Source organism: Microcaecilia unicolor, chromosome 4, assembly GCF_901765095.1.
Source record: "Microcaecilia unicolor chromosome 4, aMicUni1.1, whole genome shotgun sequence".
NCBI lineage: Eukaryota > Metazoa > Chordata > Amphibia > Gymnophiona > Siphonopidae > Microcaecilia > Microcaecilia unicolor.
In genome coordinates, this window is record NC_044034.1 from 167,900,003 (window position 1) to 167,925,331 (window position 25,329).

At 41.4% G+C, this 25,329-nt stretch overlaps 2 protein-coding genes across 10 annotated transcripts in view; one reads left to right on the forward strand and one right to left on the reverse strand.

Moving 5' to 3' along the window:
- Positions 1-7,997, forward strand: part of DDB2 (damage specific DNA binding protein 2) — a 132,178-nt gene extending 124,181 nt beyond the window's left edge. For all 8 annotated transcript variants that reach the window (XM_030200890.1, XM_030200891.1, XM_030200889.1 and 5 more), the window contains 3 exons: positions 797-961; positions 3,995-4,040; positions 5,791-7,997. In XM_030200890.1, coding sequence (XP_030056750.1) covers positions 797-961; positions 3,995-4,040; positions 5,791-5,993 — 414 coding nt within the window. In that variant the 3' untranslated portion in view covers positions 5,994-7,997. The remainder of the gene's footprint in view (positions 1-796; positions 962-3,994; positions 4,041-5,790) is intronic.
- The window catches only part of ACP2 (acid phosphatase 2, lysosomal), a 73,555-nt gene continuing 54,477 nt past the window's right edge, over positions 6,252-25,329 (reverse strand). The window contains exons 8-12 of one of the 2 annotated variants that reach the window (XR_003941926.1): positions 24,933-25,021; positions 24,668-24,774; positions 13,113-13,288; positions 11,395-11,654; positions 6,252-6,828 (exon numbers count right to left, since the gene is read on the reverse strand). Coding sequence is in view for 1 of the 2 variants with exons in the window: in XM_030200900.1 (XP_030056760.1) it covers positions 11,518-11,654; positions 13,113-13,288; positions 24,668-24,774; positions 24,933-25,021 (509 nt within the window). In the remaining variant the exon portion in view is untranslated. Of the gene's footprint in view, positions 6,829-9,775; positions 11,655-13,112; positions 13,289-24,667; positions 24,775-24,932; positions 25,022-25,329 lie in introns of those variants that run through there. The other variant, XM_030200900.1, reaches the window with a different exon arrangement.

Genomic DNA, 25,329 nt, shown 5'->3' on the forward strand with positions numbered 1-25,329 from the left:
TGGTTTTGGTGACGTGAAAAAGTGGCAATTGCCTCTTTGTTTCACCTATCTAGAGGGTGCTGTCACACAGCTCTTTGAAAAGGGAGACTACTGGCTTTTGCTAGTGATTTGCAGAGGCACGTAAGAAACTGATTTATTAAAGTTTCTTTGGCCAGACACACAGTAGGAAAGGAGCCCCTAGTAAGCCAGTTTCTAAAAGAGCTATTGCTGATCTAGAAGGGGCCAGTGTTGGAGGAGAAGCAAGAGAGGTGTCTACTGCTGGCTCTTAAGATTTGGGGGTAGCTTCTAGATTTTGTGAAAATTTGTCGAGGCCTGTCATATGGAATCTATTACTTTGAGGGTCTTTGTTCTAATGTTCTAAATCAAATATGTTCTACATTTTTTTTCTTTTTGAAACTTGGGGTTCCAGTGGACTATTATGTACTGCAAGGTTGGGAGGTTGTAAGGGAGCTTTCTATATGCATATAATGGGTTAGGGTTGCCAACTGGACATCTAGTTCTGGTGTCCCCTGTTACTTTCCTTAAAAAAGTAAGACATTAAGTTCATATAAGAAGTAGGTACTGAAAAACGCAGCTCTTCACAACCCTAATTTGGAGAGTTTTGTTCTGTGGGGCACTGTAATGTATATGACTATACTGAGACTTTGTGCACACAATGGTGGTGATTTATGAGAACAGGACCTGAATGGGCTATCTCTGCTCCCAGCCATGTTAATGTGATAGTGTGATGGACATATCTCCCTTGTCTAATATTGAAGTAACTTTTACCATGCTCACCTCATTCTCCTTTTGTCAGGCAACATGGCACCCTCGCTATGATTTGGTTGTGGCAGGCCGGTATCCAGATCCCCATTTTCCAGGCTATAGTGCCAATGAACTGCGCACTATTGATGTGTTTGACGGGAACACTGGCATGATGGTGTGCCAACTACATGACAGCAATGCCAGGGGTATCATCTCGGTAGGAACAGGTTATTTTTTTTTTCTGGAAAGGGTTTATGTGCATATGGTACCTCTATATGTCCTTGCAGGATCTGATTTACTAGATTAAGGCTAATGGCGCTCTTCAAACTTTGTTGCACCCCATAAGACGACCCATTTGTTTTGTGGTGTCCTCATGTAACAGTTTAGATTCTTATTGATATTTGCTGAATGATCCAGTAGTTGAGGAATAAGGCCAGTGCTGGGTAGACTTCTAAGTGGCAAGGACAGATCAAGATCAAGTGTTCATATGTAATGTTGCATCATACCATATGCTATGAGTTTATCTTGTTGGGCAGACTGGATGGACCATTCAGGTCTTTATCTGCTGTCACCTTACTAAGGGGCCCTTTTACAGAGTTCTTCCGGGGTAAAAAGAAAATTCCTGGAAATGGATTGCACGATGGTAACCTGGCGGTAATCATCGCCACGCGCTATCCAGTTACCTCTGGATTAGCACTGGAGCCCTTATTGTCATCTCAGTGGATGGCAGTAAGGGCTCCCCGTCACATGGTCACACAGTAAGAGTTCTCTTACCGCATAGCCATGTGTGTCTGGGGACTTTTTACCCGCTGCCGTAAAAAGGGCCCTTTTTTCCCGCAGCTTGGTAAAAGGACCCCTAAATCATGATTCTCTTCCAAAAGATATCTCACTTGTCCTCGTTGAGTGTGTATTCTGAGATCCTGCTATAATGCTAGCTATCCAGCTCATCTACCATTCTAGACCTTTTTTTTTTTTTTTTGCCAGAGCAGGATACTTGGATGGTTTTCTCACTGCCACCTAATTTACCAGAGGACCCCACACCTATAAAACCACCACGATTGCCATCACCAGATATTAGGGAACTAAGACTGAATTTAGCTCCACTCCACAGTGGAATGATTTATGGCACAAGATGCACTATTAATAAAAAGCTAATTCTAATTGGGTTTAACAAGCATGGTAAATTCAAGACAGATTCAAAACACAAGTTCTAAGAAATAATTAATTTTACTCTGTTACATGGGCAGCGCTGATTTATTACAGGTAGCATCCCCACAAAATACAATATCTAAAAAAAGAATTTTAACAAAATTATTTTTACAGTTCATCTCTGAAATATACAGTGTCTTGTATTATCCCATGAGCTCAGTGGAGAGAAATACAGTCCGTTTGTGAGAAAAAAGGGGAAAGAAGTACCTATTCATATTCTCCAATTAGCAGCTTGAAAGTTACACCTTTTGTATAATTTTGATCAGAATTCATTACAGATGAAAATATTTTTGATTTTTTTTTTTTTTTTTTTTTTAATCTTTGTTTCATACCTTTGCCTCAGCTTGAAAGATGATGTTCCCATTCTCCCTACAGCCTAAGACATGGGGACTAAAGCTGTCCAAAAATCTACTCTTTAATTCGTTTGGATGAATCAATTAGTTTTGCAAAAAAAAAAATCGGAAGTCCCAATTCTGGATTTCCCCACCTCACTCCCTCTCGCCCACTGTCTCCCAAGCCATCTCCGTATTGGCGCGCAGCCAGTACAGGAACTGACATCAGGGGGCGGGACCAGCAGTCGAGCCAAGCAAGGAGGTTTAATAGATTGGAGTGAACGTGAGCCTGTCGTCGAGTCCACTGTAAGCAAGTAAGCCAATTTAGTTAATCTGTCCACTCCCCCGTGCAGCCGTCATTGCCATACGCTCAAAACAAACAAGCAAACCTATGAGCTGCTGCTTCCACGTTGTGGTTGGTCCACGCCGCATCTGTAAGGCTAAAGCTGTTTCAGATACACAAATGGATTATTCTGTTTTTTGAACATGTTTCACAAAATTATTGTAGCTTGTAGAAAGTGAAACAGCAATTATAAACTCTGTAGTTTGTGCCCATTTTTTTTTTCACTGTTCTATATAATACAGAATGGCCAGATTTCAGTGAGGATATCCTGTTTCCTGATGGGTTCATCTTCTTAACTGTTGTAATCTGCCTTGGGAAGCCTGGTGTTATAAAGATGATGGAATATATTGAAATTAAATAGAAGTAGAATTAAACTCTCCTTTCATTGGGGCACATGGAATCACATCTTCATCTGTTTTGTAGTTTACCTTTTAGATACACAAATGGATTATTCTGTTTTTGAACATGTTTCAGGTGGCTCCCCGACTGTTTCCCAAGCGCCCCTCCTAAGACCCGGTGGCTCACTATTTCAATCTAGTTAAACTGAATCGAAAACCCAATTTTTTTGAAAGAATCGAATTGTATGGAATCAAATTTTTTAGCTGAATCGGACAGCTCTAACGTGGACTACATGGGCTGTGTGCCATGTTTATAACAGAGAGCAGCCATCCCTTAGTTAATTAGTAGTATCTGTTTCTATAGCACCATAATACACTGCTGAATAAGTATTCAGGCACAAAATGTCCCTGCTGCAAAGAGCTTAAAATCTAAGTGGAGCATCTGAGGTAATAGGAGATATAAGCTATTCAGAGCATAGAACAGAGGTCTTCTTTAGCCAAGCTGCTTTTCCTTCCTGGTACTAGCTCTCTAAAGTTATTCAGATATCTTGTGTTACTCCAATAAAAGGGCATCACCTAGTTTATTTTTTTACTCCTATTCATTCAGGTAGACAACAGAACCAATAGTATTTTTTATTTTCTAAGAAGAGAAGCATTAAACGTTGATTGTCCTCTCTTGCTCCGTGCAGCTACTGAAAAGAAATGCAGAATAAATTTGAAAAAAAAAATGGAAAAGATGGAAGTCTAAAGGATATAGCTACAAAACTAAACTTTGAGAATAAATCTTGGCTGTTGTCATAGAGACACTTTCTTTTCCTCATATCAGAATGTTTACAGCAATACCATTGGCATTAGTTAAAAAGGGTGGTGGATGTGTGGAACTGCCTCCCACTGGAGAGGAAGACTGTATCTGAATTGGATAGGCTATAAAGTCTTTATTTGTTGCCATTTTCTATAACACTTTGCATCTACTCATGTCGTTTTATCCTTTTTTTTTTTTTTTTTAATCCTTTTGTGCCTGTTAACAGCTGAATCGGTTTAACCCTATGGGGGACACACTGGCCTCTGGGATGGGTGAGTATATCTATACTATATAGGGGTAAAGTAGTGTTATTGCTGGGTAAATGGAGTGGAGGAGTAGCCTAGTGGTTAATGCAGCGGACTTTAATCCTGGGGAACTGGGTTCAATTTCCACTATAGCACCTTGTATATACTATGTAAACTGCTTTGAATGTAGTTGCAAAAACCACAGAAAGGTGGTATATCGGGTCCCATTCCCTTTCCCTAAATGCACAATGCAAGCAACAGGTTTGTAAAATTATAAAATTGGGCTATCTTAATGAATTTCTGGACTAGCTTTTGAGATCTAACGCCCTCTAATTTAAGTCAGAGCAAATGAAAGATAAACCTAGAAACTATAAATGAATCTTATACATGATAGTTTGAAGAGAAAGGCAGGATACGGAGAGATTGGTGAGTGATGATGATTCATAATGCATTAGAAAGGACTTAGATCTGGGCTTTATTGTGAAGGATGCTATGTATATTCATGAGACAGCACAGCAACCTAGAAAGGTCGATGCAAAAAGCACTAAGAACCTTCAAAACGGACAATCTTTAATTCATGGACCCGACATAGGCCATATTTCGGCGCACAGCACCTAAGTCAGGGGTCTACATTAAAATAATATAATAAATACAAAAGTCACTAATACTACATATACAGTATAGCTTTATCATGAATGTATTTTTCACCACAAAGGTCTGAACCACCAAAAACTAGTGAGAATATAAAGCAAGTGGGGAAAAAAGTTTTGTCCAACATCATGAATGTTGAACAGATTTTTTTCACTCATTAGTTTTTGGTGGTTCAGACCTCTTTGTGGTAAAACAAATTGATTCATGGTAAAGCTATACTGTATATGTAGTATTAGTGACTTTTTTATTATATTGTTTTAATATAGATCCCTGACACAGGCACTGTGTACGGAAACACGGTCCGTGTCAGGTCCATGAATTAAAGATCTGTCTCTGTTCTGAAGGCACTTGGTTCACATTTATGAAATAGAACAGATAGCAAAATGACACACCATGGTGGAACCAGACCCCCTGCATCAATGACTTTTTATGATCAGGCTATTAAAAGGAAACTTTTTAACGGTCCAGGAAAGTAAAATTAAAATAATGATACACATTGCAAGAAAGGAATTAAACTTCTACACAGGAAAGCCAGTGCTGGGCAGACTTCTACAGTCTGCCCCAATCAAGGCCAAATAAACTTGGCTGGGCTGGAAAGGAGCTTTTCAGGGGCTATGAAAAGAACTTCAGAAATTTTAGAACAAGGCCAGTACTGGGCACATTTCTATGGTCTATGTTGTAAAAAAGGCAAGAATAAATCAAGATCGGGTATACATATGATGAATCACTTCATACCATATGTAATGAGTTTATCTTGTTGGGCAGATTGGATGGACCATACTGGTCGTTATCTGCTACCATTGACTATATTTGATACACATAGATATTCCCAGAGCAGAGCAACATGTATATCCTTTAATAAGAGTAAATACATTCTAAAGGCAACTTTGTATCATCTTATTTTTGTTATTTCTTAACATTTATTTTTCTGCTTATACCATATTGGGTGACATACTAAAGGGTGGGGGGGGGGGGCAATAGAGTCTAAGGCAATTTTGCTCACTCATGCACTGTCTGATGGCTGCCTATGTTACTAATGGGCATTAACCTCCAGTATGGCATCTGATTTCACACTCGTTCCATATGAACTTAGTGAAAGCTAAAATAACTTCTATTTTTTTTTAAGGTTTTAACATCCTGATCTGGAACAGGCAAGAGGTAATGAAGAAAAGACAGGAGAAGTTGATGAAGATCATGACTGAGCAAGGTCTAGGGAGACTGGTGGCTGACAACAGCCACAGGCAAAGAGGGGCCCGCCCTCACTTATCCTCACCTTCAGACAAACTTAAAAAGAAGCTTCCTAGGCTGAAAAGGACAGAAATGTCATAGAGGAAAGATGTAAAAAAAAAAATAAAAAATAACCCAAAGCTAGAATGAAGAGGAAGTAGCCCCAAGATCAGGAAGGGATGTACCTAGAAGGTGATGCTGGGTAAGTGCTGCTACGATATTGTGGTATTGGTGCAGCTTTTAACTGCATTTGGTTTGTTTTTTGTACAACTTTCTGCTCCTGGTAGCACTGGAATGGATATGGGATCAGGTTCCATATTAGCTAGTCCTTAGTGTCTAATTATTTCAAGCATTTATAAAAAAAAAATGACTATAGAAGTGGCAACAGCTACTGAAAATAAATTCTCCTTCCATTATGGTTTCAGAAAAACAAAATAATTCCTTAGTCCATTTTGCATTTCTAGCCAGATAACAGATGTTCTATGTTTGGTTTGTGTTTCATCAATTAGTCTCTTGTTATGCAGTTTTTATTACTAAAACCAGGTATATCAGCTTCCGCTTTTCTTCTACAGCCACTCTTAATACTGTCTTTCTAGACTATATCATTCACTGATACATCTTTTAGCTGATGTATCAGTGAATAATGAAAATACATAGTCGAGAACCAGCTTTGATTATAGAAACAAAAACTGTTACACAGCCAGGGAGGGGTAGACACATTTCCAGAATACAGCAAGAGCCTTGACTATCTGTTCTTGACCAGCAATAGCAGAACTGCACACTCCCACGCCCTTTGGAATCAGTTGGTGGTGTACAATGCATGGCATTGTCTCTCTCAGGCTGTGCATGCTGCAAACCACAGTACTTCTAGGCAGAGGAGCTAGAAGTGCCATTTGAGTCAACCCATCTGTCTTGTTTAGAACTGCTTACAGATGCCCTTTGACCAATGGAAGAAACAGAGCAAATTATTTCCATAAAAAGTTATTTTTTTAAAACATGTCATGTAAAATTAATGCTCAGGTACAGCAAGATATTTCCATTAAAAAATTATTTAAACAACCCTGTAATGTAAAATTAATGCTCAGGTATTTCTTGTGCCCTTCCCTTTTTCTTTGTAATAGCACTTGCAATGTTAAACTACACTGTGTTGCTTACAGCTAAAGTATTCTGTCCACTTTATAATAGGCACAGTGGCTTTGTCCATAGGGAAGGAAGAGAAAATAACTCCAGCAGCTGACATCAGGCTGTGCAGTGCGAGGCAGTCAGCCTTTAAGGATTGTACAGCACTTGGACTGTCTTATAACCTCATCGGGTTTTCTGTAGTCAGATGATAGCACACAATTCCGTATTTGTTGGGGAGGGGGGGTTATTTTCTGTTTGGTATTTTGTGTGTTCTCCTTGGCTATGTTCTGCATTATGTCCTTAATAAAGTTTTTAAAAAAAAAGGGGGGGGGGGAGGGAAAGATTGTACAGCATTGAAAGAGTGTATGTCCAGGTAGAAAGCACAAGTGGCAGCTTTATTTTCCCTTTGCTAAAATCTAGTTCCTGCCACTGCAATTAATGCAAACGTGTTCTATCCTGATAAATCCTCGGACGTCTCTCACTCTGTTTTTGAATGTGAGGGTGCCTATCACAACTTTTTGTCAGAAATAGTAGAACCTAACTACAACCAGTTCTTGGTCTGCCAAATGTTTTAAAGCTTTCAGGCTTTCTGGAAGCTTATGGTGCTGGTCTCACAGAGAAAAGGAAGAAAAATTTTGGATTGTTTATCTGATATTCAAGATCTTTCCCCAGAAGTACGGAGCACGATACTAAATGTATTAGCTTTATAAGTGATATAATGGTGATGGACATATGTATTCTTGGATTACGGAAGAACTGGAGGGGAGGGAAGGATATTGGTGGGGTTCTTTGTTAAGAATGCGGGAAGCTACAAGAACCAAGGCTGGCTGTTCTGTTTTTTTTTTTTTAAATCTTGTGTATGTTTGTACTGGGATGGGAAGGGGAACTTAATACCTTTAAAAAGAAAAGTTTTTCAAGAACTATATTTTTGACAATATATTCACATTTTGTGTTGCCAGTTTTCAATAAAGATTTAAAATTAAACTTTCAGGCTTTCTAAGCTCTCTTCATCCATCAATGTCCTGCACAGAAGCTGAAGTTCCTTATGTAGGGGAGAAGAGTAGAGCTTGGGCATAGGAGCTGTAAGGTCACACTATAATGTAAAAGGGATTACCAGAGCAAGAATAGGGAGTAGTAAGTTCAAGTCATGGAGGTGTTTGCATTGTTCAGAAAATCAGCCATCTTAACCACATCAGGAAAAATTATTTAAGAGGGCACATCAGTGTCGGTGCATTTAGCACCAGTAAGCTGAATTCTTATATGTAGGGACAATGAGTACGGTGGACAGTACAACTCATACACACATGAAATAGATAAAATAAATTTGTTTCATCAGTGATAAACATTTCCTGGTTTATATTACTTGAAATAATCCAGTTTAGCCAGTGCTTACCATATTACTTATACAATAATGTTAAAATTTCTCCCCTCCTGATTTGCCCTCTTACTGCATAGATGTCACACTGAATGGTTTCTGATCTTTAAACAAAATATATTAGACAAAGGAAACCTGAGTGTAAACACAACACAGTTTCACTTATTTAAAGAACAAATTTATTCAACACTCATCACTCATGGTAAAAAGTAACTACCTCCTAAACGTAGTGATTCTAAAGGTGGTGCGACCAATCATTAATTGCAACCAAATCTTCCTATAGTTTGTCTTTTACATCACTGTTCAGGAATCTTAGCCCACTCTTGTTTGCAGAACTGCTTTAATTCAGACACATTCATAGTTTCTTGTGAATGAATTGCTCATGTCAGGTCCAGCCACAGTATCTCTATTGGGTTCAAGTCAGGACTATGACTAGGCTGATCCAAAACTATTTCTGTTTTTCCTTAGCCAATTCAGATGTAGACTTGCTTTTGTGCTTTGAATCACTGTCTTGCTGCATAACCTAATTATGCTTCAGCTCACGGACAGATGACCAGACATTCTTCTTAAAACTTTCTGGTATAGTGCAGAATTCATGGTTCCTTCAATAATAGCAAGTTTACTGGGCCCTAAGGCAGCAAAGCATCCCCACATCATCAGACTACCACAAAGTTTGACTGTTGATATGATGATCTTACCGTAGAACGTTGTATTTGCATTATGCTAGACATAATGGGACCTAGTTCCGTTTTCAACTTGTTTGTTCATAGAACATTATCCCAAAAGGCTTGAGGATCATCGAGGTGTTTTTGCAAATGTGAGATAAGCATTGATATTACTTTTGGATAGCAGCAGTTTCTGCCTTGCTACTCTCCTATGAATCCTATTTTTGCCCAGTCCCTTTTTTTATTGTGGAGTCATGAAACTGAGTTTAGCTGAGGCTAGACGGGCCTGCAGTTCTTTGGATGTTCTTCTAAGACAGGGATAGGCAACTCCGGTCCTCGAGAGCCGCAGGCAGGTCAGGTTTTCAGGATATCCACAATGAATACGCAGGAGATAGATTTGCAAGCACTGCCTCCATGGTATGCAAACCTATCTCCTGCATATTCATTGTGGATATCCTGAAAACCTGACCTGCCTGCGGCTCTCGAGGACCGGAGTTGCCTACCCCTGTTCTAGGATATTTTATGACTTCCCAGATGAGTTGTTGCTGCACTCTTGGAGTAATTTTGGCAAGGGAGTGGTTAGAGCACCGGTCTTGCAATCCAGAGGTGGCCGGTTCAAATCCCACTGCTGCTCCTTGTGATCTTGGGCAAGTCACTTAACCCTCCATTGCCTCAGGTACAAACTTAGATTGTGAGACCTCCTGGGACAGAGAAATATCCAGAGTACCTGAATGTAACTCACCTTGAGCTACTACTGAAAAAGGTGTGAGCAAAATCTAAATAAATAAATAAAATAAGTTGGCCATTCCTGGGAAGAACTGTTGCTTTTCCAAGTCTTCTCCATTTGGAGATAATGGCTCTCACTTGACTGGTGGAAGCCCAGAGCTTTAGAAATGGGTTTGTAATCCTTTCCACACTGGTATTTCAACAATTTTTATTTTTCATCTCTTTTGGAATTTCCTTTGATCATGGCATAGCATTCTTGTAGAAACTTCTCCTGACTACTTCACTCTCATGGTAAGGTTCAATATATAGTGAGGTTTAGATTCAACATGGCTGGCTGCATTCAATCAGCTGAATCTAATTATCAATTAAATTTGGTTAATTGAATAACCAAGGAGGCAACTCCTTTTTCACATGGGTGATAAATAGTTGTTGGACAACTAAGTAATAATTTAAAAACTGTGTTTAGTTTAAACTCGGGTTCCCTTTTTCTAACATTACATTTTGTTTAAAGATCATAAACTATTCAGTTTGATGGATGCAATAATTTAGGGGGGAAGACTTTTACACATCACTATATTTAGCTATTCCCAATAAAGATGTATCTGTCCTTATGCCCCTCTGTGCTCCACCTCTTGACTGAGGCCTTTTCCCTTAATGACACATCATTCTGGTCTCTCCAGTGGAGTCTAGAGATCCTATTCAACTGGTTGGTAGCCAGGAAACTAGTGCAGCATATCATATACCTCTTCCTGGTATATAGTATGACCTCGGTTGTTTACTTGATTGGACTATTTCTTTTAAGACCCAGTTTGGAGGCTTCAAAGGTCATTTGTCCTAATGTTCCTATTTTATACTAACTTTATATCTATTATCCACCCAATCTTTAACAACCACCTCTTTAAGCATTTCTTAGCCTTTGTAGACTATTTGTCTACTCTCTACCCAGTTGCTTTGTTGGTTACCTTTGAGCTAGATGATATTTGGTAGGTTGAACATATTCTTCTACCCACTGCAAGCAACTCGTACCTAGCCCACCTCCATATACCAAAGAGCTAGGTTTGTAACGGATATTCTCCCATAGGGCAGAATCAAACATTTTGTTCTCTCCACAGAGTTTTTTACCAGATGGGTGGGGGCGGGTAGGTACCAAGCTAAATCCATTCATCAAATTAAGTTAGCTAGGTGGTGTGCCCATTGAGAAGGCCTGAAGGAAAGCACTGTTTTAGCACCAGCCAGATTTTTAAAATCTCTTCTGCCAGCAAGATCCCTCATACCTTTCAGTTATAAAGTTAAAACATTAAAAAGGAATTTAAAAATGCAAAGAATATAAGGGCCAGGCTCTGAAGAGGACAATTTTGTGGTTCCCACTTCCCACCCCTCTCCCTCCAAAGTCTGTCTAGATCGTGGCTTTCCAGCTGCAATGATGCTAGACTACCACAGCACCCACAGTTGTTTACACTGCATAGAGGTAAAAATTCCTTTTGTGCTGGGTAACTCATTCCTCTCCAAGGACCCTGGCAAGTACTGTAGAATAAAAAGTCTCCCAACCAAAAGGGTTCCTCCTACCAATACCATTAAAAAGTAATAAAATGGTAAATTAAAAATGTCTCCTAACCTAGGAGCCTGTACCCTGCAGAGATAGCCGAGGCTGCAGCAATTCATCAAGCAACTGGCAGGAAAGTGGACCCTCATCACAGTGAATAGTGCTTATTTAGGATGTTCCCAAAAAAAGGAGTCCTCATGCCTGATCTTCTCCATCATCTGAAACATGGTGGTAACCCATAGGTTGGGTGTGCAGGCGGAAAAGTACAGTCAACAAAAGAATGACAAGTAGCAACAGGACAGCACCACTGATGGCCAGAGCGATAATCACTGCTGTAGGAGGAAAGAAATCAAGAAAACAGTAAGTAATAAATTTGGTGGTTTTACTAAGTGATATTGTTTGTTGTTGGTTAAGTTATTTATTTATTGCATTTGTACCCCACATTATCCCACCTTTTTGCAGGCTCAATGTGGCTTACAGGGTGTTAATATGAAAAAGTCATTACATAATCTTAGATATAGTCGGTAATAATCTGGAGGTAGAAGAGGAATAAGTTAGAAGGTGTTAGGTAAGGTCGTGTGAGGGGTGTTTTAAAGCATTTGGGTGGTGTTAAGGAGTGATTTGTTTCATTAAGGATTATTTTTGTAGGCTTTGTTAAAGAGATGTGTCTTCATAGATTTGCGAAAGCTGGTTAAGTTGTCCGTGGTTTTCAGGGCCATGGGTAGTGCGTTCCATATCTGTGTACTTTTGTACGCAAAGGTGGTAGCGTATGCCTGTTTGTATTTAATTCCTTTACAGCTGGGGAAGTTCAAATGGAGGAACTTGCGGGCTGATCTTCTGGCATTTCTGGGTGGTAAGTCTATTAGGTTTAACATGTAGAGTGGGGCGTCTTGAGTGAATGATTTTGTGTACGGTTGTGCAGATCTTGAACTCAATTCGTTCCTTGAGCGGGAGCCAGTGCAGTTTCTATCTTAGGGGCCTTGCATTTTCGTTGTTGTTGTTTAAGTTGAAATGAACATTAACAAAAAATGAAAACCAAATATTTCAGGAGTATTCTTGAAACCTGACTGGGTGGGTGGGTCCTGAGGACTGGCATGAAAACCTCTGCTTTAGAATCTAGTTTAAATCATACCCAGCAATCAAACTACTTTTTTTTTTTTTTTAACCCAGCAGTTCCCTTGCACTCCTTTGGGCTTCCAGCTCAATCAGAACCATGTTTGGGGTTTTGCAAAGCTGCCTGGTTACACAGATCCAGGAGGGAGGCTATGGCATTATGAGAAGAATCAGGATCTACAACTTCCATACATGGGATGCAAGTTCAAAACCAGAAGTGACCTAAAAGTCTCCATGTTGGAACTGGATAACTTGGCAGCCCTGTCCTTGGGGATTGTTTCCTTAATTTTATATCTCCTTCCAATTTATTTTATTAAAGCCACAATGACAATCCTTATCTGAGGACCATGTACAAGGGCTTCCCATGGAACCTTCCCATAGGTCCCAAGTCTGGCCCACTAGCTGTCCTCACTAGGAAATAGCCACAATTCCATTTACTCTCGCCCCACAAAGGGGTTGTGAACATTCGCGGTAGCATTGTCATCCCCAAACTGACCAAGGGAACAAAAAACCTGACCCACAAATTTAAATCTTCCACATGGGGCAGTACTCAGTTTTGTCCCTGGGTGTTCCCCCTAACTGTCTCCTCCCCCCCCCCCCCCCCCCCCCATTTTTTTTTTTTACATCAAATATCAGCCCCTTGAGTTGGAGGCTTTGGCTCTGAAAGGTTCTCTTACCAGTGTCCTGGTTAATGCTTGGGACCTGGCAGTCATACTCCCAGTCCTCTGTAATTACATTCTGTGTTTTAAGCAGGAAGTCCTGCAGGGGGCAGCTCTGAGGACAGTGAGGCAGTGCCAATGGGAAAGGCTCTCTCCCACTCTCATTCCAGAAGTACATTTCCAATGAGAAGTTCCTGAGAAAACAAGATACTTTAGACACTGGAGTGCAAAAATATACCAGTCCCCAAGGGGTTATAATAGAAGCAATGCATAGAGAGGAAAGAACAATTGCATTCCTTTTTCTACATTTTACACCATGTGAAAACTGCTTAACCGCATGGAATTAATAAAAAGAGCAACCAAGAAGCTGCTTATAAGGAAAGAGCACCGCACAGGGTGGGAAGCAATCACTGAGGAGCTACCAGCGGAAGAAGCACCAGAGAGCATAAGCAATGTAGGGAGGGCAATCACACAAGCTGGAGAAGAGCACAAAGTAGGATAGTTAAACTGCAGGGGGTTTCTTGCAATCAGATAATAAATTCATATTCTCATAGAAATTGCAGCAAGAAGTCACCATGCACTACAATACTGTGCCTAAGTTCAAAACAGAGAGCTGCACAGGAACGGGGATAACAGGATTCCCATGGCAGCGCCTTTCCTCTCCCAAGTGCAGGGTGCCCTCTGTCACATACCTCGAGGTACCCTGGTGGTCTAGTGGTTTGTTTGGGGCAGGAAAGATTCCTACTCTTTCCTGCCAACTGCCGCGGGGTTAATCCTCTCCTGAATGCTCTTTTAACATGGCTGCCGAGATTTCTAGTGGCGGCCTTGAAAGATTTCCACTGAAGTCTTGCAATGCTGCCACTGGAAGTCTCGGCAGCCATGTTAAAAAAGCACAGAAGAGAGGTTCAGCGCTGCAGTACCAGGCAGGAAAGAGTGGGAATCTTTCCTGCTCCTAAGGAGCCACTAGACCACCAGGCTGCCTTGAGCTATGTCCCGGGAGGAGGGTTGGAGGGGAGGTAAAAGGGTGAGTGTTTCTCATTCCTTGTGCCGCCGTCGTTGCTATACACTCAAAGCGATTAATTCTATGAGCTGCTGCATCCACATTCTCATTCTTTGTTGGTGGCACTTTTATTTAATCACCATTATATTTTTAAACATGCCAGCTTGTGCAGCATACAGATAAACACAGAGGAAGAATAATAACAGAATAACTTTTCATAGATAGTAATTTGCTATAAATTGTAATCTGTGTGTTAGTTGGAGGGGCTGATTATAAGGACACCCTAGCATGTGTTATATTCATACAGAGATTTTTTTTTTCTCTAGGTAAAGGGCCACTAAAACAGACATGTTATGACATTCAGGTGCTCAACATTCAGTTTCTATTTATCAATTTAATTATTTGTGACATTTTATATCCCATATTAAACATGAATTAAGTTGAAACCTGGGATCATTTAAAATCTTTTTTTTTTTTCCCCTTGTGCCTGCATTAAAAGAAAAAGATGGCATGTGGGAACTTGCTTCTTTTGTTTTGTGAGTTGCAGTGGTATATTATAAAAATGCACTTGCCTTTTTTATTAATACTTTTTCACAGAAAGGAATTGAGTAATTCGAAAAGAGCTTCCTTTATGCAGAAGTTCTGTCCAGCATCAATCTAAATGTGGCAACATTTCCAATTCAGAACACTATTCGCTGCCAAGTTCATACAAAGTTAATTATGTTCAGTAGAAAATAAATCTGTTGCCTCAGGCTGCTTGCTATTTGAACACTGCATCAAGTATTACATATTACAGGCATTGGCTTTAAACTTTGTTTTAATTCATTTATCCAGTCGTTACATGTAGATGGTTTTGCTTTTTAATCCCAAAGGTGAATCCTAAGAAGTCCGGGACCTCCAGTTCCAGCCACACCATTCAGTGATCCGAGATCTCCGGGCCAATCTGCACCTCCTAACACCCATGGGAAGGCCCTAGCATCTAACAAGATGTAGTCTAATCGGGACGAGGTGCCATGTACCCTTGAGGTATGTGTGTGTAATCTCGTTACCCAGAATGCACCGCCCACCACCCGTCTTATCAAGTGTAGGGATTTCATCAGTGTTGGTATCTCCCGCGCCCCTCCTCTATGTGCCATATCTGATCTAGTGCAGTACATCCCTGGGTCCGAGACCAAATTTAAATCTCCCATTAATATTAACTTGCGTGATCTATATGGGATGCATTTTTGTCTTCATTCCCTCTAAAATGATGCGTCATGGTTATTTGGTCCATATATATTCACTAGCAAGAATTCCCTATTTTGTAACCATAGGTGTATCGTGACATAATGTCCCCGAGTATCTCCAAATAGCCATTCTGCCTTTGCTGTTAACCTCTTCCTTATCAGAATGGCAACTCCTCCCCTTCTCTCAGCTGATGAGGCCAAGATTACCTCTCCTACCCACATCCTCTGTAAGTTTTTATGTTCCTCGTCTGTTAGGCGGGTCTCTTGCAAACAAGCAATGTCTGCTTTGTCTTTTTAGTGCTGTTAAGATTTTGTGCCGCTTCACTGGAGTGACAATACCCCCCACATTCCATGTGATAAGACGTATACATTTTATCTTGTTATAATCATCTCTCTTATATCTACTTTGTTAATGCACCTTAATCCTCTAAACAACCAGCTAGACACCCAGCTCGTCCAGTGGCCTATCTCTACCATGTGCCTATGAGATTTAGCTTCCCTTTCCCGTGCTTTCTGTCTCCTACTCTCCACCAGGCCTAGAACAGCCATTCCTCTAATCTTCTCCTGAGATCATGTCCCCCCCCCCTCCTTAAACCCCCCTTCCCTCTTCTCTTCTCCCACATCTCTTCCCTCATAACTAGGATAGAGAGACTAGACCCCCTATGATGTAGGGCCCCCCTCCCCCCAAGACCACCCCTATAAACTATTTTGGAGTTATTTATTTATTGCATTTGTATACCACATTATCCCACCTCTTTGCAGGCTCAATGTGGCTTACAATTCATTGTGGATATTGGAAATAGAAAATAATATACATTTAGTTTATGGAGGGTTAGGGTTACATGGTGGTGAAGTACATGGAGTTATGTGTGCCAATGTTCTCTGGAACCATTCACTTCTAAAACTAGTTTGTGTTCTGACATTCTTAATACACATACGTTGTATTGTCACTGTCCAAACAGGAGTTTACTTACCTGAGCTGCTCAGGTCACTATTTGCTTGTTTTTAATGAAGCTTTGAGCTGCCAGAACTGTCCCAAAGGTGTGCCAGCTGCCCTCGTGTTGGATTTTTAATGTGGCTGGATGTATCAAAGTGAAATGCTTCTGTACTGCTGCCAGGCTTGCACAAACCGGGATGAATGCTCTCCTTCTCTCTTGGAGCGCTCTTAAAAAATCCTGATATATTCACACTGGCACTCCTTCATACTTCAGTTGATCTCTCTTCAGCCTCGCTCCTCTGAGGATCTCCGTTTTATGGATGAAATTATGAACTTTAAGTATGACCAGTCGCGTGTGGTTTGAGTGTCCTCCTTTGCGGCCCACCCTATGGGCCCTTTCCAAGCACAGCGGTTTGATGCCATCTGATAATGCAAATTCCTCTTTTAGCCACTTCTCAAGCAGGGTAGGGAGCGTTGTGTCTGGAATAGTCTCTGGAAATCCTACAATTCTTAAATTTCCCCTTCTGGATCGATTCTCTAGCTCATCAATTTGCTGCTCTTGCACTTTTAGTTTGCCCTGCAATTCCCTTAGCTGAGCCTCCATGCTATTTTCTCCGTCCTCGATCGCCGATACCCGCGCCTCCAACTCCCCTGTGCGTTTTGTCATGTCCTCTAGCAAACCTTCTAGCGCCGTCAGTTGTTCTGATAATTGCACAAGTTGCGGCTCCATTGCCGATTTAACTGCCATGGTAAGCTGCTCCAACTGCTTCGTGGAGAAGCTAGGTGGGGGTGTCGATAACACAGGGCTTGCTGCCATTTTTTGCTTGACGGCTCCTCGTGTCCACTCCGGTTCCTTTCGTCCCAATTTCCCTGGCATAACCGCTCCGGATCGTGTGACAAATGATTCCATGCAGCTATTAAAGTCCACCAGCCCAATTTTTCAGGTATTGCTCAGGTGTGTGGTCCGGTCGGGAGAGTCAGCACCGCACATCACCATAAGTCCTTATTCACACCAGAATGAAAGATTTTCTTAGGCATTTGAAATCCCATTTGCTGCTTAAACCCATAAGATGGGTGTGGACTGCCCTCCAGAAAAAGATTGGCTTCCATTCCCATTGCTGAAATTTCTTCCTATAATGGAAGCTGGCCAACGTCGGTCGAGAGGAAGCTGTGGTAATGATGTCGACAATGGATTAAAGAGAGCTAAGTGCTTTAATATTCATCTGTTGCCGAAATATAGATATGAGGATAGATACACACTGAGTATCAACCTACACTATGGCAGGAGATTTTGGGTTTTTTTTTGTGCCTATGATAAAGAATAGATCCTCTTAAGATCGAGAGATTGGTCAACAGGATCATCTACTACCAGAGCATTGGTTTTAATCCAGGTACTTTGAGGCTTTTTTTCCCCCGTGAAGTTTTAAAATAAAAAAAAATACATAATTAGAAAAAGGGACTATATACCCTTTCCTTCTTATGGATAGCAGTGGGGGGGGGGGGGGGTATTTTCATTATTATATAGTATTTGGCCACTTCCATCACCACTCTACAAGACGTTTACATAACCCTGATTTCACGCAGGGTACGCCATCCCGTGTGTTAAGCATTGGGCACCTAAAGGCCTGCAGCTCATTCATCCTTTAGTGTGGACAAGGATGGGGCTACCATGAGGTGCTTAAAGATTCTTATGCATTACGGCCTCAGGATTGGTGCCTATTTGCAATTACAACATTATCTTCGTTCACTTCTTACAGATAATAGAATTGATTTTTTGGACTCTGACTTTGTTGAATGTTGGTCATTACCTGTGGTTCATAAAGGCTTGGTGGGTTGATACAGTAAAGGACTTAAGAAGCCTTTGAGATCAGATACCTTGTGTCCTGTACTGGATAACTGGAATCGGGATTTTGGGATTTATGCTTTGGAGGACTTTAAGATTTTAAAGGATAGTGGATGCCTTGCTGAAAGTGTGCAGCTGCAAGAACTGCATTATAATTTCTCTTACATTTATATAAGCATCTGTCCAGAGCAAAAAAGATGAGTCTCCCCTCAGATGGGACCTGTTCCTAAATGTGGTACACCTGAAGCATCTTATAAACACTGTTTGGGAGTGTGTGCTGACTGAGAGGACTCACTGCGAGGAGTTCCGCTGAGAATCGGTCAGAAGATCGGTTTTCTAGCGCCTCACGGTCGCAGTGTGACCCCAGGAGGACCCTAAACACGGGAACCGCTCAACGGTGTGAGAAAAATCGCCTAGGTTCCAGATACACCAATCCTGGGAATCCACAGTCCAATGGCGAGCTCCCCAACAGGAATAACCCGGGAACGAACTAGAGCGGTAAGGAGGAGATCCTCCCACGTTGTCCTGCCGACCCAAGAACCCAAATACCGCCGTTGCGTCCCCGACAAGATTGACCCGGGAGTTAATTCAGAGCGAAGAGGAGGAGATCCAGGCGGAGACCGCTGGTGCCGAGTCCACGATGCGCTCTGGGTCAACCGTAATCGATCCCAGAAACCCACACAACACCGTCGCGCCCCCCGGCAAGAGCAGCCAGGAAGCGAGTCGGAGAGGAGGGGATCCAGGCCGAAACAGTTAAGGCCGTGTCCTCCGAAGTGCTCTGGGAGTCTGGGACAACCACAGTAACACCAAGCAGGCCTAGAGAAGCGGAGAAACCTCCAGCGGCCTCCGACACAAACCTGATCTTCCTGATCAACCGCTCACATTGCGCGCCTGTCCCACGGAGCCGGAGACTTGCGGTACTGAGGAGCATACCGACGACTCGTAAGGTGCACCTCAGCAAAACGCCCAAACCCATCAGCCTGAACACCCGACCACATGGACGCGACCTACCCACGTGGCGGGCCTGAGGCACCCCACCAAAGAACTCCATCGCCGGTCAACACCACCCATCCAAGTCCAGACAATGCTGAAACATCCACCAACGAACTAGCAAGCGGTGACTGTGCTTTGGTCAGCGGAGTTGCGCAGGTCAGAGAAGCCGACACACAATGCGGAGGGAAGACAAAAGAACTACAGAGTAGGAATCGTCTGAGAGACTGCTAAGACCCGGTACTGAAAGCCTGCTCTGTTTCATGCTTATCCGTGACAGTAAGCTACGTGCTTCTTTCTGTTCTGCTCATGCTTACCTGTGACAGTAAACTATGTGCTACTTCTGTTCATGCTCATTTGCGACAGTAAGTTATTTGCTATTTCTGTTCAGTCCATGCTTAATTGTGACAGGAAGCTAATTGCTATTTCTGTTCATGCTTATTTGCGACAGTAAGCTATTTGCTTCTTTCTAACATGTTTTCTTTACACAACACTGTCATTACTTATGTTAAAATCTTCCAAATGTTGATAAACCACACTAAGTATTAACTCAAAGCATAAAAGATATAACCGCAACGTTGATGGGATAATATATTAACGACGCACGTTGATATTGCTTGTTGCCCATACAAAATCTTAATCATTAAAACCAACAAGCACCACCAGCCAACACTACCCAAAACCACCATGAATATCAACAAAATTCTTCTAATAATCTACTTTCTCCCCCTAATTTACTACACATGGACAGTCCCCAATCTGCCCACAGCACAAATACCCTACAAACAATCACAACCCACCAGACCTAAAAGGTAACAACCAACTAAAAGGGAAAACAAATACACACGGAAATAACCAACAGAAAAGGAAGAAAGGGCACAACAAAACCAGATACCAAGACAACAGACAACTATTAAGAATCAACACGCACCCGCCCCAAGCTGAATCCTACACACCAATCCAAATAGGATACATAAACGCAAGATCTGTAGTCAACAAAACAGCAACTATAACAGACTGGATCACAACAGACAATCAACCTCTTAATCATCACTGAAACATGGATCCACGACCTCAAAGACCCCATAATCTTAGATCTATGCCCACCAGGATACAAAATTATCCACTGGACAAGAAATGGAAAAAGAGGAGGAGGATTAGCCATAATCTACAAATCCCAATTCACCATCACAACCACAGCTGAATCCATTATGCCACAGCTTGAAATTGCAGAGCACCTTAATGCAGTACTGCTCTATAGACCGCCAGGCAACTGGCACGACTCACAAACACACTTCATGGACTTTATTTCGAATACATGTGTCTCTACCTCAAATCTTATCATCGTAGGGGATATCAACTTACACCTTGAAGACCCCACCTCAACTAGCACCCAAGAATGCGAAGAGTTCCTACAATTATGGGATCTCCATAAGCCAAACACGCAACCAACCCACAACAAAGGACACACATTAGACATCATCACACACAAATTCGACCCCGATATAAACCTTGTACTAACTGATACAAAGTGGACACCTACACCGTGGTCTGACCACTACAAAGCAAAACTCTTCCTCCAATGGCGAATGAAAGATTCACCCAATAAACAAAAACGAACCTACACCACAAGAGGAAGAATAGACCCAGCAACATTCTGGCAACAGATCTACGATAATGAATGGACTATAAAGACTGATACACACCAATTCCTCCAAGAATGGGACAATAGATGCAAATACATACTAGACGACATAGCTCCAATCCAAACCAGAACCTCACATAGAAAGAACTCACTACCATGGTTCAACGACGACCTGAAAAAACTTAACACAAGTTAGAAGGCTAGAACGAGCATGGAACAAATAGAAAAACGACTCCACACACGAAGCCTGGAAACAACTACATAGAAAATACAAATACACCATAAGACAAACTAAAAGAACATATTACAAAACCATAATTGGACCAAATTACAAGGACACACACAAACTCTTCCAACTAGTGAACAAATTACTAGACACCACACCGGTCACTTCTAACAGTACAGATGCACCAACAGCAGACAGCCTCGCGAAATACTTCAATGAGAAAATTGTAAAACTACGACTTCAGATACCCAGCAGCACCATCGACTACGCTACAATCCTTGACGGTCTAGATCCAGACCCTGGTGTATACCCAGTGGACAGAACCTGGACAAACTTCGAGATGTTATTAGAAGGCACTATCTCCCAAGCGCTTAAAAGATTTGCTAAATCTCACTGTAAATTAGACATATGTCCCAACACCCTTATAACATTTGCCCCTCAACAATTTATAACAGACCTCACAGAACATCTGAACTATATGCTACAAAATGGTCTTTTCCAAAGGAGAAAGGAAATATTCTACTCACCCCCATACCCAAAGAAAAATGCTAGTGAACTAACTAACTACAGACCAGTAGCATCTATTCCTCTAATAACCAAACTAACGGAGGGAATAGTAACCAAACAACTTACCGACTATTTAAATAAGTTCTCAATACTCCATGACTCCCAATCAGGATTTCGTTGTAATCACAGCACTGAAACAGTACTAGTTACTCTCATGTCCAAATTTAGACAACTGATCGCAACTGGCAAAAACATACTACTTCTACAATTTGACTTGTCCAGCGCTTTCGATATGGTTGATCACAGTATTCTACTACATCTCCTTGAATACTTCGGTATCGGAGGCAACATTCTTAATTGGTTCAAGGGATTCCTAATCACAAGATCTTACCAAGTGACATCTAACTCGACCACATCGACACCTGAATGTGGAGATCCACAGGGATCCCTCCTCTCACCGACTATTTAACTTAATGATGATACCCTTGGCTAAACAACTATCCAACCATCACCTCAACCCATACATATACACAGACGACGTAACGATCTACATCCCATTCAAACAAGATTTACAGGAAATCTCCAGTGATATCAACCAAAGTCTTCATATCATGCACTCATGGGCGGATGCATTCCAGTTGAAACTCAATGCAGAAAAAACCCAATGCCTAATACTCACCTCTCAACATAATGCAAACAAATTCACCACCATAAACACACCAAATTTGACACTCCCTATCTCGGACACCCTAAAAATTCTTGGAGTGACTATCGATCGTCATCTAACATTTGAGAGTCATACAAAAAACACAACCAAGAAGATGTTCCACTCAATGTGGAAATTAAAAAGAGTAAGACATTTCTTCCCAATGACAGTCTTCCGTAACCTGGTACAATCAATGGTGCTCAGTCACCTAGACTACTGTAATGCACTCTATGCTGGATGTAAAGAGCAGATAATCAGGAAACTTCAGACAGCCCAGAACACCGCAGCCAGACTTGTATTCGGAAAAGCAAAATATGAAAGTGCTAAACCACTACGAGAAAAGTTACACTGGCTCCCACTCAAAAAATGCATCACGTTCAAGATTTGTACCCTAGTTCATAAAATCATCCATGGAGATGCCCCAGCCTATATGTCAGACCTGTTAGACTTACCGACTAGGAATGCCAAAAGATCAGCCCGCAAGTTCCTTAATCTTCATCTCCCAAGCTGCAAAGGTTTAAAATACAAACTTACGCATGCATCAAACTTTACCTACTTGAGTGCCAAGCTATGGAAACGCACTGCCGCACAACCTGAGAATGATCTACGAATTAACAAACTTTCGAGTATCATTGAAGACCCATCTCCTATACCTTTACTCAAAACTATTTTTATAATATCTGCTTGTTAAACTTCTACTACGTTACTCAAAATCTCTATGTAACAATAAGTGATTACGTTTACCACCAAGAACGATACATTGTAAGCCACATTGAGCCTGCAAAGAGGTGGGAAAATGTGGGATACAAATGCAATAAATAAATAAATGAAACAGTAGGTTTCTAATTACTTTCTAACTCTTCCTGCTTTCTTACCCATCTGTATGTTACAACTTTGCCTTACCCTTCACTGTCAATTATGATGTTCCATTACGTATTGTGTTGCTGACATTGTAAGTAGTATATTGTGCCATACTTTGTATTGTTAGTTGAATATTTTTACTGCTGTAATTGCTTGTCGCTTTTTCATCAGTTTTATATTTTTCACTGTTTAAATTTTTCATGATAATAAATCAATTCATTTATTAGCTCTGTTTGTCCTGGACTGACTAAGAATGCTGGTGGTTTGTATTTTGGTTGCTTTCTAGGAACTGTGGGAACCATGGGAGTACGGCCCCAGTATCGCCCAGAGGCAAGTAGGACCCAGTCGGTGGGAGGAGGATGTTAATGTACAGCACAAGTGGCAGGTGCAGGCAGACCTGAGCAGACTCTTTAAGTGGCCACAGGGTTAACCACAGGCAGGTGCTAGGCATTCCATGACAGTGCCCATACATCAATTTTGTATATAGATCGCTGGAGACACATGGGTGCTATATACAGTTGGTGCTGGGATGCCACTCCAAAGAGGTGCCTTTTGGATATAATGAATGATATCATAAAAGGACCACGGGTTTCTTGCTTGTTTTCATGAAAAGTGTCTTTGCTTTGTATTTTATTGCAATGGATTCGAGACACTCCTCCATCTTGGCGTAATCAGATGCATGAACTCCTCACTATGGAGAGGCTTTCAGTGGAGTCTTGGGGGGGGAGAAAAATGTTTTCTTAAAATATGGTCATCTTGTATTAGTACACTCACTGAGTGTGTTCTACATTTCTGAATACATTACAGTTAGATATGTCATTCTTTATGTGGGAGTTGACAGATGCCTTTATAATTCTGTAGTTGCTGGGTTGATTACATTCTTGCAGGGAGGGCTGTGGAGAAGGGATTAGAATTTAGGGTTGGAAGATTATACTCTAAAAGAGTTTGTCGTTGTCACTGTTCTTGTTTGCTTATTGGCTGTGTGATAGCTGGCTTGTATGTTCATATTCTGTTGACAATAAAATATATTTACACATAAAGTACACTATGTTAGGTTGCCTATACAAGTTACATCTCGTGAACTCTAGAAGGAAGCTCTTTGGCACGATCCAAGTACCACAAAGAGTATTAGCAATAAATTTGGGAGACTGATACCATACTCCAAATGCCCTAGCTTAGAGGGTTCATTCCTGTCATGGTATGTGCAAAACTGACTCATTTGAAGACATTGCTCCCTGGAAGAATACAGGTGCAGGACTCCTGTGCACTTTAAAGTCAGAGATGCCAAGTTTCCCAGTTCCATGCTGTAGATTTTGGGACAGTTCTAGTTTTGCACTTGCATTTCAAATCAGCAAGGGATTTGTAGTGCCTGATCCTGCCCTTTGAAATCAGTGCTGCACATCCCATAATGTACCAGGATGAGGTGATCAGAAATCTAGGATTGTCCCAAAATCTCCAGCCTAGACCTGGATAACTTGGCATCTCTGAAGTGAATACTGGATAAGTAATTACAAGCAATTTTTCTTGCCCTCCCAATACTTTTTGCAGAAAACAGCCACCAGACCTGTCAGTTTACTAAAAATGCTGCTGTCCTGTTATGATGGTTTACTATTAGCCACGCGGATGACTTACCCAGAATCTTCTTGATAGAGTTCAAACATATGGCAGGAAGCATATGGAGGTTGCTTGCCATTGTACACATTCAGAGCCATCTCTAAGGCCACCAGAGTGGTATCGTGCTATGAAAAAGAGAAATCTAATGTGATACTACCACAAAAATAGCCAAGACTTCTAAGCTCAACTAGGGCCCATAGCACAACTCAGGGCATCTTTAACATACATATGTACACACACACACACAACACCATGAATCATGAGTGGCTGAGAAGAGACTTACTGCTGAGTATGCAATAAGCTTTGGCCTCTGGGGCCTGGAAGTGTTTGTTGCCTCTGTGATATTCTTCAGTATTTGGCCCAATAGAACACCTGCAAACCATCAATTCCTATTAAATACAGGCGCATCAGCAGGACTACCAGTAAGTGTTGTCACAATCCCCCCCCTGGAAATCAGGAAACTTCTGAACTGTCCTGATCCTGCTCAACCTCCCACTTTTCCTATTCCTGTCTCCCTCCCACTCTCCCTATACAATTCCATTTCAAACACTTGGCATGGTAGGCCACCTGTGTGTTGCTGAAGCAAACATATTAAATAATAAAAGAAAAGTACCTCTCCTTATCACTCTGCATACTTGACACTGTTTACTATGATATCTCACCTCTCCAGTCCCCCACTA